The sequence below is a fragment of the Amphiura filiformis genome, chromosome 6 (assembly GCF_039555335.1).
Source record: "Amphiura filiformis chromosome 6, Afil_fr2py, whole genome shotgun sequence".
NCBI lineage: Eukaryota > Metazoa > Echinodermata > Ophiuroidea > Amphilepidida > Amphiuridae > Amphiura > Amphiura filiformis.
The window spans coordinates 64097031-64116873 of NC_092633.1; the positions used below are offsets into that span (position 1 = coordinate 64097031).

General features: G+C 37.8%; 2 protein-coding genes across 3 annotated transcripts in view; one reads left to right on the forward strand and one right to left on the reverse strand.

The window, feature by feature from the left end:
• LOC140154702 (uncharacterized) overlaps positions 1 to 9913 on the forward strand; it is a 28638-nt gene extending 18725 nt beyond the window's left edge. The window contains exons 8-10 of the mRNA XM_072177269.1: positions 8450 to 8760; positions 9096 to 9232; positions 9454 to 9913. Coding sequence (XP_072033370.1) covers positions 8450 to 8760; positions 9096 to 9232; positions 9454 to 9615 — 610 coding nt within the window. The 3' untranslated portion in view covers positions 9616 to 9913. The remainder of the gene's footprint in view (positions 1 to 8449; positions 8761 to 9095; positions 9233 to 9453) is intronic.
• A 6321-nt stretch (positions 9914 to 16234) lies between these two features.
• LOC140155807 (uncharacterized) lies at positions 16235 to 19261 on the reverse strand. 2 transcript variants are annotated; one of them, XM_072178783.1, is made up of 2 exons: positions 19082 to 19261; positions 16235 to 18677 (listed from the first exon to the last, which is right to left on the reverse strand). In XM_072178783.1, the coding sequence occupies exon 2, from the start codon at positions 18572 to 18574 to the stop codon at positions 17411 to 17413; it is 1164 nt and encodes a 387-aa protein (XP_072034884.1). In that variant the 5' UTR covers positions 18575 to 18677; positions 19082 to 19261; the 3' UTR covers positions 16235 to 17410. The 2 variants fall into 2 exon arrangements, with proteins under 2 accessions (XP_072034884.1, XP_072034883.1); XM_072178782.1 differs by having other exon boundaries at positions 19074 to 19261.
• Between the last annotated feature and the right edge of the window lie 582 nt (positions 19262 to 19843).

Here is a 19843-nt window from a genome sequence, read left to right on the forward strand (position 1 = left end):
TTTTTGCCGCCCCTTCGATTTTGCCGCCCCCTGCTTTGACCCCGGGGGGCTGGCGCCCCCAAAGCCCCCCCCCCCAAAAAAAATACGCGCATGTATACAATAAGGATAATGAACTGAGTGCAATGCATTAGTCAAGATAAATCGCACGCGCCGTGGAGTTATTGCATTTAGCTTAGAGCCATTAGGCTCGAGAGCTAAATGCCCGGGCTAAATGCAATCATGGCATGTGTCTTGGCAATTATCCCTGACACTTGGGGAGTATGAAGAGGGCGCAACACTAAATCACTGCGCATTTTATGTAACAACGATGTTCGGCTAATAGTCCATAGTGAATATGAGATTGTAGCGACCATATCTACATGTTCACTTTAAATCACTCAATATCAGCTAGCTCATATGAATTCATCAAGTGTCTTCAATGGTATTTTTGCACCGCGTAATAGCGAAAAAAGTCAATGGTCATCGATATAAAGTTTTGGAATCTACAGAAACAGAGCTTTATTTGATACCAAATTTATTTTGCCAAGTATTGCAGGGTCACCAAGAATGGCGCTTGAAGTAGGCTGAATTCACACGTTATCCTGTGGGACGCTGATTTAGTGTTGCGCCCCCTGAAACCGCAAATGTCATCCGAGGTTAAAGGTCAGGTCAAATTTAAAGTTGCTCCAATTAGGCTGTAACATGGTAACTAACTTGCGGAAAATGATCCCTGACACTTGGGGAGTATGAAACCGTATGGGTCATCCAATTTCACGGGTCAGGAAAGGTCAAATGAGGTCAAATGTTAACAATGACCAGATTGGGCTTAAATGTGATGCAAATTACCCTTGATTTGAGAGAGCATGAGCAGTCAATTCGAAATTACCCGAGGTCAAAGTTCAAATGAGGTCAATCAGAAGTCACCGCCTGATATTCGTGGCTCGTGAGCCACAGTAGCTCTAGTTTTTTTTTATTGTATCTCTAAATGTAATAATAAAAAACATATAAAATATACATTTTCAGAAAGGAAATGATGCATGGAATCCAACGAACATACCAGATTCTTGCAAAAATCAACAGTTTTTGAGAAATCTCAAAATTTGATTTAAAAATTAAATGTTGGGTTATATAAAGATCATGAATACATTTTTAAAACGTTATTGTAAAATATTTTTGGCAAACCTTTTTGCAAAATATTTTGTCAACCGTTAAATAACATTCTCTGAGAATGTTTTGCATCACGTTTCCAGAAATGTTTTATGACCGTTATTAAAACGTTTTATACCCTTTCTACAAACCCGACAGTTAAATCTTTTGTGTAAAACGTTGTGTGTTTGCTATGATTGTATTAACTGTTTCTTGATTATAGAAAAAAGGTGAATTGAATTGAACTAAACTTCAAAGCAGTACAAGCAGTACAATGAATCATCTAGTCATAGAATCAGAAGGTAAATTATGATTAAAATACTGGACTGACCTTTCCGAATTTTGCATGAGATTGGAGAAAATTTGTTTTCCTTTGCTGTTTATTGTGTCAATGCGTTCAAATAATATCACATATCAAATAAATCAAATAGATTAAATAAATTAAACAAATGAAATAAATTTAATAAATTAATAAATTAAAAAACTAAATAGGCCTAAATAAATTTAAATTGATATTATTAACACTGTAAAATTATTATACAGTCATGTTTTATATCACTGTTTATTTCAAATTTCTAAAAAGACATAGAGTTGCAATTGGTGCACTAACCCCAGCATTTATGCCTAACTCAGCTGCCTGTCTGACATTTTTGCTCTCATTTTTGCTTAAGTTACAGACCAAAGACACATGTGTAATCACACTAATCATTTCTGATAATTCCTATTCATTTGTCTCATTATCATTTGTGCTTGTCAAAAAATTGGTGAATAAATATGTTAATGCTTGAACCATATTTTGCACTTTTTCTAAAAATCTACAAAAATGAGTTGGGCAATTATCGTAGAAGGGGACGATATCAGCAGGCTTACTTGCACTATGCCCTACTAAAATGTCTGGACTGAAAGTTGTATCAAAGGGCCTATTGTGACCACATGGACCATGATATCCCCTGGTTATAGGTAGGGCAATTTTGTTTTGTAGGTAATCGTGTGACCGTAAATTTTATTTTGTATGGTAAAAAGACTATACATGTATTATTTATCTTATTTACCCCTTGTCTATAGAGAAAAAGTTTGGACAAAGTTATGCGTGATGAAAAGTAATATCTCACTTGAAAAACAGTTAAAGATATTTTGTATTAACACCAGGATTATCTGATTATGCATCTAACACACAGTCAAAACATGCCTTATTTATTAGAAAGTTATTATGAACGTTTGGACAGTATTTATTGTGGGACATTAGAGCACATCAGACATATCGAATTGCATTTGATATCAGAAAGACATTCTTCGTATTCAGAATGCAATTCGATATATCTGATGTGCTCTCATGTCCCACAAAAAATACTGTCGAAACGCTCAAAACCTCAAAACGCTCATTCCAGATCCAGTCAAATAAATGAGTTGGAGATCTTGTCAATTTGAATTGTTAAAAATAAAACTGAAACTAATCATTTTGATAAGATTGTCGATTCAAAGTGATTATATACCTATATAAAAAAACCAGTATTATAGGCCTATCGCATCAAAACGAATAGTAGGAAATTAGAGTGTGTTTAGCCGTTAGCCAGTTTCTGCATGGGGACGAGAAGATGAGATGACAATGGCAGTAACTCATCAGCGGGCCACGGCATGGGCGTCTTTGGGAGTTGGGATGATAAAAACAATAAGTTGGGTGATGGTAACAATATAAACGGTGATCAACCAACATTCATGGAATAGATACATTTGTAGGATTGAAGCAAGATTTAATGGTTTTTGATTGAGCCGAGTCCTTTACCGAGACCGAGTCCGAACCGAGTCCGACAAAACTACAGTAGTCTATATGAGGCTACATTGTGCTCGTGTAGTCGTAGTACGAAGCCGGACTCGAACGATATATCACGGTCTTTACGACAGTGTCCGTGGTCGTAGCATCCCATCAGCCCATCATGCCGGTTGCATGAAATGATGAATTAGGTCAATTCCGTGGTAAGGAAAGTCTAAACCTGACAAAACAGCCAATACCACAAAAAATGACATGCTTCTAAATCTAATCTGGTACAATTTTTCTCTACAATACAAGAATAAAGTCAAGGGAAGAACTATAGTTTGAGATGGCCTTCCTATTGTCGATTTGACTTCGCCAGTGACCATTGTCTACTATAGCGACAATTGTCATATGATATATATATATAATATATATATGACATATATAATATATTATGAGCTTATGTATTTATTGTGCCGTATAGTGACTACAGTCTGAATGACTGTACTATGGAAGTCAAGTGTGTGATTTGCATTTGTGTTATTTTAATATTCCGGTTCTTATCTTCCTAAATTGGTCAAATATTATAGGCCTAATATTCCATTTTATAAACATTATTTATGTGAAATCTGTTCGAAAGGATTAATGATCTTATATATTTATAATATATTCACAACTGGGCAACAATTAGGTAAAAATGGTTTAATTATACCTATCACATTTTTAATAAACCAAAAGTGTTGAAGAGCTAGACAACAGACAATGAAAGCAAGGTGGTTGTGATTTAAATCAACTATTAGCCGTTGAACCCCAACAACTGCATGGTAAAGGATATCATGCATAACTGCATAACAGTTTCTGGAAAACCTGCCACTGTAAAAACTATGATATAGACGAATCCAATTTCACGCATTCTTACACCTCAGTGGCAGCCATGGATGGGTCCCCGCTGAGTATATCTCACCTGAAATGTAAAATGATGCGTCCTTGGCGGGAATTTTAAACTGCATTCTATCACCCGTGTTACACGTAAGCAAAAGAATCATGAAAGTTTACAACACAATACAATATAACATCGATTTTTTAAGCGGCTTTAATCCACCCAATTGGGCAGTCACAACACCAGCTTGGTGCGCCGGGGACCCAGTAATGGCCGACCAAATCCTGACCATGACTTGGCTCCTTGGATTCGTCTATACGCAGCAATGGCAGCAGTGTGGTATTTCAAATTTTATTCAATCAAAGCAAAGACTGTGTTAGTGAACATGGTGAAGGCGAGTCAGGGAGCATGACCTAGCTGTGTTTACACTAAAATATTGAGACAAATAAAGCTGACACACAAGAGGAATTGTGGTAAAGAAAACACACTGTTTGTATAATTCAACAAAAACTGTTTATTTCTAAGTACAGGGTGTACCAGAAAAAAATTCCGGGTAAATGAATTTGAGCTTAAGTTGAGAAATAGGCATCACAATCTAAAAATGTAAAAAGCAGCGTGTAGCCCATTTTATTTTGCATCTTACACGCTAACTTTACTTGAATCGGTTGAATGATTACGAAGAAATGAGCGATTACATAACGCATGCTTCAAATCACTTCATTCCAAGTTTGAAAGAAAGAGCATAAAACACAATGCACACTATCGTTAAAGGAGTATTTCGTAATCCTAGCATCCTCTTTTTATGACATTTTTTAGTAGATATCCACGACAAAACCTTATCCCCCAAATTTCAGTTGATTCTGATTTTACGTTTGCGAGTTATGCATGATTATGTGTATTACACTACTCCATAGACAATGTGTTGTAATTTCGTTCTGGTATACCAGAACGAAATTCAAATTTCACGATATCTTTGCTAAATGAATTAATCTGCAAGAATTTTTTTGTACATAAATATTATGTAGCCAGAGGTTTCCAGTGATAAAAAACTCTCAACTTTTTTTGAGAAAAGTGGGGGACGAGGCTGCATCTCGAAATGCCCTTTTAATACATGGGCTTTATATTTTGTTTGGTGAAATCCTTTTTCTTATCAAACAATCTGTTTCTTGCAAAGCATATAATCATGATAATTAGGCTTTGTTAAAATGTGAAAATTCAGCACGATATTAAAAATGAATGGCTGCATGTTAGATTATTCTGGTTGTTTCTCAGAAGTCCATCAACTTTGGGTCTTACCCTGTTGAGTATTAACCTATTAAAGGTTTTGGCCACTATTGAGGATAGGCTGATGCCACTGTAATTACCTCCTTGACTTAGGTCACCTGACTTTGGTATTGGGATTAGGTTAAGAATAGACCATTGACCAGGTGTTCTTTCTTTCAGCAATGCATCGTTGCAAAATCATAGCACCAGGTCGTCATTGCATAAATCCTAGCACCAGGTCATCATTGCATAACGAATTTAAAGTTGTTAATGTTATAGCTATCCAATTCCAGGAATACATGTTAAGTTTCTTACAACTTAACTGTGTATCAATGTGAAGGCAAATCAAAAGTTATATTCAGGTTGCTCACCTTCAGTAAAAGCATGAATAACATAACACCATCGGATAACATAGATAAGAGGTAATGAGATACGAGTAGGCCTACATAAGCTTTAGGGAGGGGTGACTGTATGAATAAAGCGCCTGTTGATCAAACATGGAATGAAGTGCATTGATGCGTGCATTATGTAATCTCTAATTTCTTCGCAACCAATCAACCAAGTCAAAAACAATTTGCATATATGATGCTCCCAAATTAAGCTACCCGCTGCTTTATCAATATTTTGATTTTGATTCATATTTCTCGACTTATGTCCAAATTCATTCACCCGATAATTTTTTATGGGACACCCTGTATATGAATGGACAATGCGTGTACATAATAAATCATACAAATCACAGATCTTATTACAACAGATTAATATTACAAGCTTTCTTGTTCTTGATACATTGTTCTGTTGCAAAAAATAATAAAAAAGTAGGCTACAATTGACAGTCAATCTGGTAAAACGTGAGTTCTGTCCTGCCACATACTTAGGATATGTTGTATATGTCAAGGTCGGGTCAATCGGGTGAAACCTATCAAAGTATGGAGCTTTGTTCTGTCCAACTTTTTCAGATACATCGAGTCTCTGACTGATCTGTTGAAAAATTAATTTGCCTTTAGAGCAGCGTGAAAATGCGTTTCACAAGTCAATACGCATGAGTTCACCCGATTTTCACAAACAGTTCAAGTTGATGTCATGTGACCTTGGTAAAGTTTTCTGCGCAAACAACATTATAAACATCGACATTTTATAAATTTAGCGGAATCTCTGGAAGGCAAAGGTAAATTACAAAGTTTACATGGAAAAAAATGCGTGTCGTCTTTGGGTATTGAGAGTATTGTATTGCTGTCATCATGGTCATTATACTTTGCGTCACAACCCAAGATCCATAAACAATTATTTATTAAGAGTCAATGAACTGAAAACTTGGACATTGTGATGTCAAACAGCAGGACCAATGAAATGCCTTATTACACACTAAACAGCATGAACAGGGGGTAAATGTCTCTACTACATCTCCTGGCCTTTCATGACTATAAACCAAAGATTAAACCAAGCAACTATTTGACAACCTGTGTACAAGAGACAGTATTACCAGTATCGTTCTCAGACATAATTCATGCTTCAAGCAAGTTTTACAAAATTAGATATGCTAAGACCTGGTACTGGGTGTTTTGATCAGTGTTCCTGCGGAACAAACAGGGGGAACAAAAAAGGCATACAAATTTCAAATTCCCAAGACTATCATGCGATTCTCCCGAAATGGTTGACATGCGGTCTCCCATCCACCTTTTTGCGCACATCACTGTCTGTTCAACCGGGAAGGAGCACCGCGATATTTATAATGCGCGTATCTTGATTTCATTTGAAAAGGTAAAACGTGAGTGTTGACTCGGGGCTTAGCCACAATGCAATTCTTTTTAAAATGCTGTCAAAACGTCAAAGTCCAATGAAATAAATATGACAAAATAAATGGATGGTTGAATTGCTCGTACAATATATGACCCTTTTGGTGGAATTTCTGTGGGCGTTTAATCTAGGCTTAGTTCATTTGAATCAACCATCCATATCAGTGCTTTTTAAACTTGAATTTTGCAAGAGAAAAAAAAACCCACAAATTTATAACCATCGCTATGGCACATAGCCACATAAGCATGATAAGCATGCTATTGCGTACAGATAATGCTTTATACAAGTATATGTATTGACAAGATTGACAGGGGTGTGTATATAAATGTGCATACAATTTAGAAAACAGTATTAGGCAAATATGTCACTTTATAGGCCTATTGATTGTATTGAATTTTACTTGGTCGTCAATGATTTTCATTATATAAATCAAAATTTGCATAAGTTTTTTCGTCTGGTCCTAAGGAATAAAAAATAATCAATGGTCAGGTATCTCCAGAACATGCCTAATTAATCATGTTAATGAGGTATGTATCAAAGAGTACAATAACAGTGTCATAGGTTAAATTTTAAAAATGCTCCAAATTGAATAAAAATAGTATAAAATTATTCGTATTTACGAATGCTTATGATAAATACAAAAAATTTGTAATTTGAGATATAAGGAGTCATTTTATTCTCGAATTATGGGCCCAAGTTCAACAACCATATGTGACTGGACACTACGAATCAGCCGTAAAGTCGGCCCGGTCAATTTTGCTTTATTTCGTGTTTAGAAAATATATATCATAAGCTTTAAAATGTTATATCATTTGACTTCAAACGATATCCAGAAGCGGGGTTATGGTTAGTTGAACTCTGTTCCTTCAACAAAATTGTACCCTTTTCGGTTCTACATGTGTTTCGTTTTCTACATTTCTGGTAATAAATATCAAACAGTCATAATTGGCGGTCATTTCAAATCAATCTCAAGTCAACGAGGTTCAGGAATGTCCTCTCATTGTTAATTGTTGGTTATACATACCTAGACAAAATACAATGCTTTGTTATCCACCACTTGAACAGGATTTGGCCAAAGCAAACAAAGACAAGAACTATTTAGGTATATTCTATAGAAATAGGTAGAAGCTTATTATCCTCTTCAGCAATAGGATTATTGATTGGTTTAAACAGTGTTTGATGAGATACTTGTCACACCAAATTGAGGTACCTATGAATATGACCTTCACGCACATTTTACACTGTAACTCAGAATAAAATTTGCCGACTTTACGGCTCATTCGTAGTGTACAGTCACATATAGAGTATAAACCTTGACAGTTAATATTAAAATCTAGACTCCGTAGATATAGAAAATTATACATCCTTCGTTTTCATTTGTCAAGACGGATAATTTGAGACTATTTGAAGTGCAATTGGATCATTTTGACAATTTTCCCAGTATACTTTGACCTATTTAGACCTAGAGATATATGACCATTGACTTTTACTCCTTTTTTCTGTTTGTTTGGTTTTGTTAGTTGTGTGTGTTTATTTTGTATTTGTTTTTGCTGACCAGTCAATGTATAGATGCAGTGTTATCTTTTCTTTCATTTTACCTTTGTTGTCTTTCGACTTAACTTAATTGACAGTGACGAAGTTGAAAGTGCTGAAGATCGGCTAACTTCAGCAGTATTTGGAGACACCCGGATAAGCAGGACTTCTGCTTACAACCAAGCTGTAAGATTTTCCTCTATGATCATCCACCCACAATGGAATCCAAGATCAAGTCCTGCAAGCCAAGTAGAGTTTGATATTGCACTTGTTGATCTCGGGAGATCGGTTGACATCACCAATTATGTACGACCTATATGTTTGGCTTCACTTCTAACCGAGACTACTTTCTACCATTCCTGCTACGTCGCAGGATGGGGCGCATTAGAACCAGTAACTGGAGATGAAGGTAATAATAATATACAACGAAAATAATAAAAACGAATTTTGCTAAATGAAAGACTCAATTTGTTCGACCAAGTGTTCCTCCCAAAAATGTGGGCTAACTCCAGGAGGGGTAAATCCATTATAGGCCCACAGGGTCAAAAATGGAAAATGCTTGGATTACTGTGCTTATCAAACTATAATTATCCATGTAGTTTTTACCAACGACTTATGGTTACGGAAAGACAAAATGTACCAAAGGTCAATCACACAGCTGCTCCGATTTTCTTTAAAAATCGTATGAAAAATAGCCATTGTTACTGACACCACGTCTGTCGCCTCCTTTTTCTTCTATTGTAGATGTTCTATATCCAGATAGATTACAAGAACGTCAGATACCTATTATATCTGCTAGTGAATGTGAAGATAAAGCAAGTGAAATAACTTCAGATTTCATCATATGTGACGCTGGTCTCAATAATGCAGGCACATGCGCGGTAAGATTTATACTTTTACAATTATTATAGTAACTGTTGGAAATGCTTTCTTTCCGTTTTGAAAGGTTTAGGGTCCAAATCATGCCAAATCTCTAGTTGCATTTAACAGTAACGTTTTGGTTGCATTTGAGTTTGACGTGTCAGTTATGCAAGATGAAACTTTCATCCCATTTCATTTTTAGCCAAGTAATGTTTCACTCATTGCGTTTTTGTCTCTCCAGGGTGACAGTGGAGGTCCTTTGATGTGCAAGAGTTATCAGGATTCTAGTTATCATCTTGTGGGGATTACAAGCAGCGGGGTTGGTTGTGGATCAGGCGTACCTGCCTTTTATACCAGAATATCGCGATTTGTTCAATGGATTAAAGATATTACACAACCGTAAACCTCTTCTACAAGTATATAGAGTGCTTTGATGAACGCTAAAATCCAGGCGCCATCCATCGACAAAAATACAACATCATGGAACATCATGGAGTTTGAGTAAATAAATTACCGATACGAGCATTTAACAAACATGTAGCCTACTATTGTAGAACAATCTATTGTATTGGCATATTTACAGCTGTTTCGTATTACTTTATCTTTCATCGAAAACACTCTATATGCTTGTAGTATAGTCTATGTCGTAATTAAAATTTGAAAAACTTGATCCCATTTGATAGCATCGTTAACAGTGGCGTAACTACTACGGGGGGGGGCAACGCGCCGGGTGCCACCCATTGGGGCGCCAAATTGACAAATTCAGCATCGATTCTGCGCCCCTCCAAGCAATGAAAGTTCAAATTATCGCGCAAAATCAATTAAAAGAACATTTTAAGACCGATATTCAACTTTTAGTGGTAGGCCTTACTTGTCCAAAATTCGCGCACTTGTTTCTAGAATTGTGTGTGTGTGTGTGGGGGGGGTGCCATTATGTATCCTTAGCCCTGTGTGCCACAACCACGTCTAAGATATTCACGGGGGGGTAGGGGCGCCAATTTTGTTTCTTGCCCCGGGCGCTACCAACCCCAGTTACGACACTGATCGTGAAGCCTTTATTACATACCTCTTCAGCATTTACATGTACTGCTTTATTTTACCAATCGCAGACTTCCTTACGTTTTTATTGCTTCTCAAATCTATTAATATCAATGTACTATAAGGTAATTAGTAATAAGTAGGATATGTGTTATTACGAACAATTTGTTTTTCCTAAGGTAAATAGTTATGTATAAAGAACAGTTTAAGTAATAAAAAGTGCATTTTTATAATTCGATTAAAAATCTCATATATAGCTCAAGAGCCGCAACAAACTCCAAGTATTTGATGCAACAGACTCCAAATGTTTGATGATATAAAATCAATAATATATTATGTAATATCGGGTTGAAATATATTATCAATTCTACGTCATCAAACATTCGTTAGAAGTTAAACATTACTGGAAATAGAATGGGAATAGATTAAATAACGAAGACATGTTACATCGAATTCTCTACATCCCTACAAAGTCTGTAGCGGCCTTAACCTGCTGCAGTAAATTGCATCTGTTTCTTTAAATTTGCCTGTATATGCCAAGTCAAAATGATCACCATATATTGAGGGCTTAAAACCAGTACCACCTATGTCCATTTGTGTTCTCAATTACATGTTACTTATTTCGGCAACAAATGGGCGGTTAATTCTGCACTCCAGAATAAATGTAAGTGACTTTTTTGATAATGTATGGTCTCTTGCGTCTAACAAACAGTGACCATGCATATGCCCCAAAGTCACTTGTATTTATTATGGAGAGCAGAATTAACCGTCCATTTGTTGCCGAAATGAGTAACATGTAATTGTGAACACAAATGAACATAGGTGGTTCTGGGTTTTAGCCCTCGATATATTGTTCACTTTGAATGTGTAGAGAATCATATTTTTATTTATGGGAAAAGGGTAATGAACACAGAGAATTGCTTGTGAAACATAAAGCTGTTTATTTGTAAATTAAACTAAATGTGATTAAATAACATGGATCGTAATTTATGTATTTTTAATATAATAATTATTATTTCTGTTGATAAGATCACGACATAATGGTATTTTGAGCATCTTTGTTGTAATGGGACTGTCAGTTCTAACATTTTTGTTTTTAGTTTTATTTTAGTTTTAGTAGTTTAATTAACTTCTTTTATCTTCCTCCCTTCCCCTTTCTCTTCCTGATCTCCTACCGTGGGTGTATCTGACTGACTGCATGTGTGTATATGTAAAAAAAAAAAATAGTATAGCACCAGAGGATGATTTAAGGAAGCCCCATCATGCACTGCAAAAGTGTTATCACTAGAGTTTCAACTGCCACTTTACTTTTCAAATCCCATTGAACTCTGTGCAAAAGATGTTGTTTTAGAATTGTGTGTGTGTCATTATTACGTGGTCGATTTCAGATCTAAAGTGATGTATGCATAAAGGATAATTCACACCTTCTGCAGATAACAGAAAATGTGAAATCGACCAGCTTTTTTTTTGAAGGTGTTTTTATTGTAAATACATCAGTCCAAATTCAAATTTAACCATGCACGTCTATGCAGTGGGCGGGCAGTGGTGTCATGTTCACTCACACAGCTATGCTAACCGCAAGACTTGCTGGGTAGTGCTTAAATCATCCTCTGGTATAGCACGGTCGTATTGGATGACATTCGATATCAATCCCGGATATCAGTATTTTGATACGTGCTTTATAAATATATAATATAAGAATATCCCATTTAAATCGCTCTTTCCAGGAATGAAAGTACTATTAGTCGAGTAGAACTTTAAGTATTAAAATAGGCTTTATATTAAAGGTGTTGATTATAATATTTTCTTAATAAAATAAACAAAACCAAAAAGCTTGCTTATTTTTCGCTATGTTTTATGACGTATTGAAATCAAAATTTATATATAATATTAAAAGTCGCGTTATCATTTTTCAAAGCTGGTGAGAAAATGTGCGTTTCGCTTAAAGAAATACAAAATTGGATCGGCAACTTCGGTATTCAATTTCTCTACTACTGAAAGTCCACCGAACAGATTTATCTAATCATATCATGAGAACATTGAGGGACGGTTGTTCGGCTCGTACCCACACTGCTTCTTTGACTCCCCGTTCAAAGCAACGAGGTTCACGGTCCAAAATGACAACGTCGTCAATGTCAAAACTGTGACCACTGCCCTCAAGGTGTTTATAGACATCTGAATCGTTGCCACTTGAACTGGCGCGTCTATGTTGGGACATGCGACTCTGCAGTGGTTGTCCGGTTACACCAATGTAATGTTCTTGGCACACCTGATCTTCAGCGCACTGGACACCATAAACTACACCACTTATGCGGCCTTTGGGCTGCTTGTCCTTTGGGTGTACTAGCGACTGCCGCAGGGTATTGGTTGGCTTGAAGTGTGTAGTGATGCCGTGATCGCGGTCTTTAATTTCTCTGAAACATCCCCATGATAGTGAATGGTGACAAAAGTCTTGATACCAGAAGACGCGGTGGGTTCGCTAGCTGGTTTAGCGTCTTTCTCACCACGATTTAGGGCCTTGTCGATTGCCCAGTCTTTGTAGTGCTCAGTGATCTTATCAGATTCCTTTGTGATGATGGTATCAGCCCTGTGATAAAGAGTGTTCACTACATCGAGTTTCTGGACCAATGGATGATTAGAGCTGAACTGCAAATATTGATCAGTATGTGTTGGTTTGCGAAATACTGATACTGAGAGAGTGCGATCTTGGTTGACAGGAACCAAGCAATCCAAAAATGGAAGTTTATTGTCCGTCAGACCTACTTGGGTAAATTTGATGTTGTTTTCCACTTGGTTAATATGCGCGAAAAAGTTGTCGAGCTCCGAAGACTTGTATCGTCAACATAACGATACCATTTGGAAGGTGGAGATCCGGGGTAAGACGACAAGGCACACTGAATCGCTCCATGTACAAGTTGGAAATAATCGGCGACACAGGGGAGCCCATAGAATAACCATGACATTGTTGGTAAAAGTTGTTGCCATAACTGAAGTAAGCATTATCCAAACATAGGCTCAGCAATTCACAAATCTGATCTGGCGACAAGTTTGTGCGTTCGGCCAAAGTCTTATCCTCCTTCAAAACATCCCGAACCGCGAGTACCACATCTGCTGGAGGGATGCTAGTGAACAAGGCAGTGACGTCGAAGGATGTTAACGTCTCGTCCGCGTCCAACACAATACCCTGAATTTTCTCCGCGAAGTCCTTTGAATTCCAAATATGATGTTTCGATTTGCCAACCAAATGGCCTACGATCTTAGCAAGGTACTTGTCAATGTTATAAGTGACTGATCCTATGCTGCTGCTGACAATAGGACGTAAAGGTACACTGGCCTTATGAACCTTCGGAAGAAGTAGGATCTACCGCGATCACGGCATCGCTACACACTTCAAGCCAACCAATACCCTGCGGCAGTCGCTAGTACACCCAAAGGACAAGCAGCCCAAGGGCCGCATAAGTGGTGTAGTTTATGGTGTCCAATGCGCTGAAGATCAGGTGTGCCAAGAACATTACATTGGTGAAACCGGCCAACCACTGCAGAGTCGCATGTCCCAACATAGACGCGCCAGTTCAAGTGGCAACGATTCGGCTGTCTACAAACACCTTGAGGGCAGTGGTCACAGTTTTGACATTGACGTTGACGACGTTGTCATTTTGGACCGTCGAAACGTTGGTGATTCCCTCTAACCAAAAGTGAGTTTTTCTGGTTGACCAGATTTAAGTATCTACTAATTGACTTATTCTTCACTTTTAAGCAGTTTATAAACAAATTTAAATTGTTTGTTCTTTCGCTGCAATCACTGAATGGGCCTTTAACCTGACTTAGATTTAATAAACAATTTTAATTGTCTATTTTAAAATGTTAAAACATTTTAACTCTTGAAAGTATTTAAATTACACTTCAACACTACTTGTTTATTTCGCTTACCGGGAGCGTTTTCGAGGAACTTCCTCGTCGTCAGCCGATGTAGTTAGCTATGATGTTTTCATGGAAACGGCTAGAGACCAACCTGATCTGGGTTTCATCAAGTTGCCCCACACAGGATCTAATTCCAATCCTGTGTCTCGGGTTAACGAAGGTCCTTGCTTCTTGATCTGAATTGCTTCCAGGACCCTCCTGGGAAATTAAGTGAAGGCCCTACTCGCTGTCACCTTGCCTTACATTGAAGGCACCTCTGAACGACTGCGTAGAGCGTTCAATATAAGCTAATATAGCAGGTGTTCCAACTGCATTTAAACCACATCAAAGACTACACCAGACCCGGGCGCCAGACCTTAGTCTCCCCGAAAGACAGGTAGTTAAGTTGAAACAGTCGGGAAGAGTCTTCAAAATTGCATGTTCAGATTGTCACGCCACATACATCGGAGAGTCGGGTAGGAGCTGGAAAAGAGACTTGCGGAACACAAGTCTAAAGCCGCTGGCTCCAAATCGGCTGTACAAGAACATATACAAGCGAGCACAACACGCATCAAATAGACTGGGACAACGTAAAAGTACTGGAGAAAGAAACAAAGGAATTCCCAGGAGGGTCCTGGAAGCTATTCAGATCAAGAAGCAAGGACCTCCATTGAACCGAAACACAGGATTGGAATTAGATCCTGTGTGGGACAACCTGATCAAAAATAGCGGTACCAGGGGCAGGAAACTTCCGACTTCGGTGCACGTCAAGTGTGATGTCACCTGATCTGGTTGGTCTCTAGTCGTCATTTTTCGAGAAAACATCATAGCTAACAACATTGGCTGACGACGAGGATGTTCCACGAAAGCGCTCCCGGTAAGCGAAATAAACAAGTAGTGTTGAAGTTTAATTTAATTTAGCTCCTCTTGTAATAGAAATGGAACTGATACTTTTGCTTTAGGCTTGAATTACATACAGTGTAATAGAATGAGAGCAATTAGGATTATCTATGTTTTTCCCCGTCCATTACGAATTGAGTTATGTCCAGTCATGAGAAATCTTTAGACAATACCGATAGCTGCGGGATATCATGGAAGCAGCGTGGTGGACCCTCAACTTCTGGGGTTTTCCCCTCGTTGGCTTACCAGCAAGGGTATTTGATTCCAGAACATGACCTCTTGACCCAATCTTGATCAGAACTAAAAACGCGGTCCTAGGAAATGATTGGAACCTTCTGTATCTGAACTTTATATCGAATTTTAATTGTGATATTTTGAGTCACGGTCACTGAAATGTTTATTTTATTGCTTGTAGGTTTTACATAATGAAATTTGGTTTATAGGCATATCACTCGAAATTCTACAGTCTATATATGTCAGCATAAAGAACAATTGTGATGATTGGCTGAAATACCAATTGACTGGCAATCAAATATGTATTCGACTTCTGCATTTCGCCGGGAATTTAGCTTGACCGTTTCTAACACGATCAGTCTGATTGGATCTTTTTCCACGTGGCTCTGATATTCTCTCGGTCGGGGTTGTTCTATCTATTGCACTTACCCATTTCTCACGTCTGCCAAAGGAGACACCCTCACAAAATCCCTATTGGTTTGTACAGGGCCTTTCAGTTCCAACCAATTTTCTCCGCATAGAAAACACCAATTTGCTTTTCCTTTTGAGTTTATTCCCCTGAAGAAATCGAACTTTTTGAATTGTTTCCCCAAGAGGTATTTATTTTTATGTTTTGTAATTTCTCCCATTGAGTGCAACGGTAAGTGTGAAGTGTCCCCTTCGTGTCCGAGGGCGCGAGATGGAACAGCCGTAACACAACCAATGGGACGAAGCGATCTATCGCGAGTAGCTGCGAGTGACGTTATGCCGACCGAGAGAATGTTATTATATAGACGAATCCAATTTCACGCATTCCTACACCTCAATGGCAGCCATAGCTGGGTCCCCGTCGGGTATATCCCACCTAAAATATGAAATGGTGCTTCCTTGGCGGGGATTTTAAACTGCATTTCATGACCCGTACACGTAGACAATAGAATGATGAAACTTTACAACACAATACACTAACATCGATTTTTTTAAGCGGCTTTAATCCACCCATTGGGCAGTCACAACACCAGTTCGGTGTGCCGGGGACCCAGTCATGGCCGACTAAATTCTGACCATCACTTGGCTCGTTGGATTCGTTTATAGTCTACTACATTTCCGATTCTTACACTTGAGAACGTTCCTGCAATATTATTGGATCTTACCTGTGTGTAATATGACACGATATAACACGGTTAAGCACGTGCGCGTAGACGCAATACCCGTACTCGTTATTTAAACCAATCGGAGGCGTATAGCAACAACGGGACTGATCGATTTTAAGCCCTGGGTAATTCCTTGTAAAATTAAGGATTTAATTTGATTAAAATTTGTTATACTTAGGATATTTTTATTTGAATTGAAGTGTTTAAGAATGAGAAAAAAGGTTTTGTTTTTAGCCGATGTCGTGTATCTATCGTCTCATATAACACGGACGACATCATTATTTTTTTGGCGTAAAACAACTCGTTGCTTTACTTAAATAATGGTGTCGCCCGTGTTATATGAGACGATAGATGCTAAAACAATAACTTTATTCTCTAAATTCAATACAGCTCAATATTGTGGCCTTGTGGTACGATTCTCGCCTCGAGTGCGAGAGGAACCAAGATCAACTTCCGGTAAGGTGAGTTTTTCTGTCCATTTTAAACCCAAAATTGCTTATTTTCATATGAAAATGTATATATTGCGCTGGGAAATATGTTTTGTGTCATTTATTTTTTCTAATTCGGTACTGCAGGGGTGCAAAAAAATCATTTGCACACATTGCTTGGCATGTGGGATTAGTCCCGAGTGACATGTTGTACAGTTTGTACATTAGTACCAAATATGTCATTTATAATTGAAAATTAGGGGGTGTTGCAACCATCAAATCTATAATTTATACATAATAAGATTTGAAACATTATCTCAACTGAGCCTGGCTTTCCCTTTTAAATCTTTTTTAATTACTCATGAATCTGGGAGTGTCTAGAAGACAAATGTCCAATGCGGCCGCCGCAAGCCTGGCTGACTATGACTTCCATCATGATCATGTCCATAGTTAATACTTGCAACTAATGAAGTTCCAATATAGAAGATTTCTAGACACTGCAGCATTGTGGTCATGAGTTGCTGACGGAATCCCGGGTACTCGGATTTTTCCTGTCTAGAAGAGTCTACCAATTCACATCCAATGCCATAATAGGCATAGAAACCCGCCGTGGGTATCTTGTATACGTTCCAGTATAGACGTGAGATTGTCTCTTTAACTCAGGAACCGAATCGCGGATCTGTATTTTTATTTCAGATCTAATTGTTTTCAGTATATATACCTCTGATGCATGTAACTCTGTTAAATGATTACCTATCAGATCCACGCTTTCTATTGCAGGTAGAGTTGCGATTACTTCATACACAGCGTGTAACCATAGAGCAGAGGGTGTCAAACGTTTCTGAAATAACCCGAGGTGTTTCAAAGTCGAATGCCCTATTAAATATTTGATGCCTTGTGCAGTATAATAACCATCAGTCAACTCAAGTTCTGTCAATGTTGTTAAATCTGAGGCTACAACATTTATAACAGCATTTGTTATGATGGAACCTTCCAGCTCCAAGAACTTCAAATGAGATAATTTGGTGGTCATATCCTGAAATACCTCAAGTGGACATAACGTCCCTGCTTTCAAACCAAGATGTTGTAAGTTTATCCATTTTGTAGCCATATGTTGTATAAATCTACTCACATTTCCGAAATAAGTCTTGCTAATAGACAACTTAAAGCTTGTGAGGCACGTTAGCTCATCAACTACTGCATACAAAATTGCATCTAACTTCCGTGGATCTTCATGTATATCCGTCAACCATAACTCCTGAAGTTTCGTATCACTTTGTGCAAGACACGACAAACCCTGTTCTGTTAAAAAGAAATCATCTAGATAAAGATGTTTAAGCCGCGTGCATTCACTTGCAAGGCGCTTCATCAGTTGTTTCGAAAGATCTATTTTCTCAATTTGTTTGATGCGTAAACCTTTCAAGGTTAATTGTAATCTTTCGACGCTCTCTGGAAAGACAAACCTCTCAGCTAAGCTACGTGGCGCCGAATCAAACAAGAACGATACAGGTGCTGCAGATTCAGCTGCATAGGGCAAAAATGACAGTTTTCTTAAGTTTGTACATTTGTTTCGAAGGTGTAACAGTATAGCAGTGCTCACAATTTTTAAACGGACACTTTTTAATGATGGTCCTGCATATCGACGCAGAAAATACAACACCGACATTTCTTCTGTCATACCTGTATCTTGAGTTCCCCAATGTTTATAAAATTGCGAACCTTCCAACATGGAATTGCGTTTTCTTTTCGTTGGTCGCACTGTATCTTTCCAAAAGTCAATCAACTTCCAGAGTCGACCATCTGCAACAGCTATGCGCCATCGGCGACATACACTAAAACAAGGGATGGAAAAAACATTCAGGTGAAAGAAGTTACCAGCAATTTCTACAATTCAATGATTATTCGGAATTAAAGCGCCACAAATGATCATGGTTAAGGCATTTTCTGGAGATTAGAAAGTGCTCTAGTCCACTAGTTTCGATAGTTTATACTTTTCACCCTTCATCTAAATATAAGCACCCATTTCACAGCAACTCTCTGTATGTATGAAATCATTCAAAGTACTGCCTCTAAGAGCTTCTAAGATTTAAAAGTTAAAAGATGTTACAAAACAAAGACATATAGCCACTTTTTTATACTTGCTACTCTCAAATCAGGTTTTTGGCGTTATTCATACCTCTCTGTCCCTCGCATTCGGCATGGAATGGTTTAATCTACTCGTAGCTTACCTGCTTACTTTCAGCTTGTCTTCAACAGAGAGGAAGGTAAATATCACCACCAGTGCGTCATCGGTGAGGATGCTAGCGTCACTGTCACCACAGCTTATTTTTTGTCCCATTTTGACAATCAACAAAGCACGTATTGCAGCTGATACACCTTACAATCCTGAGGTCAAGTAGCAGAAAGAAATAGTGGTAAATATTAGAAAATAGTGAGTTCGAAGATGTGTTACTTGGACCAGGGCTCGAGCAGGAAGTTATGCGTGGCCAAAAAAGCCACAAAAGGCATGAAAGAACAGAACTGAATAAGTTAAGTGCTCTACGCACCTTCAAAGAAGCCTGCGATTCCTCCGCAGCTGCACATGTATCATAATGCTCCAATTACACTCAAATTAATCCTAACGTTAAACCAAAACGAGTTTAATAACAAATGTTATCTCCAATGAAAGGGAACAGCAGATGATATGCTTTTTGTTGATGATATATTAAGACTGTCAGTGATGTTCACAATAGTATAAACTTTACTTGTCTTTTAGCATTATAGTTATGTGCACAAGACTTGAATCCCCTTGTTTCGTATAAACTCGCACTACAATTCCAAATGTGCAAAAGCTATTAAAGTAAAGTATGCGTGCATTTATTATGCTACTTCTCGTCCATCCCTCACTTCTCATTGCAGATATTTGTCAAGCTTCATCATATGGGCATAAGCAGCAGCAGTTTTTGAAAAGAAGCAAGTGAATTATACAGAAAGTAGATTTGTACTTGCCTGGATACGC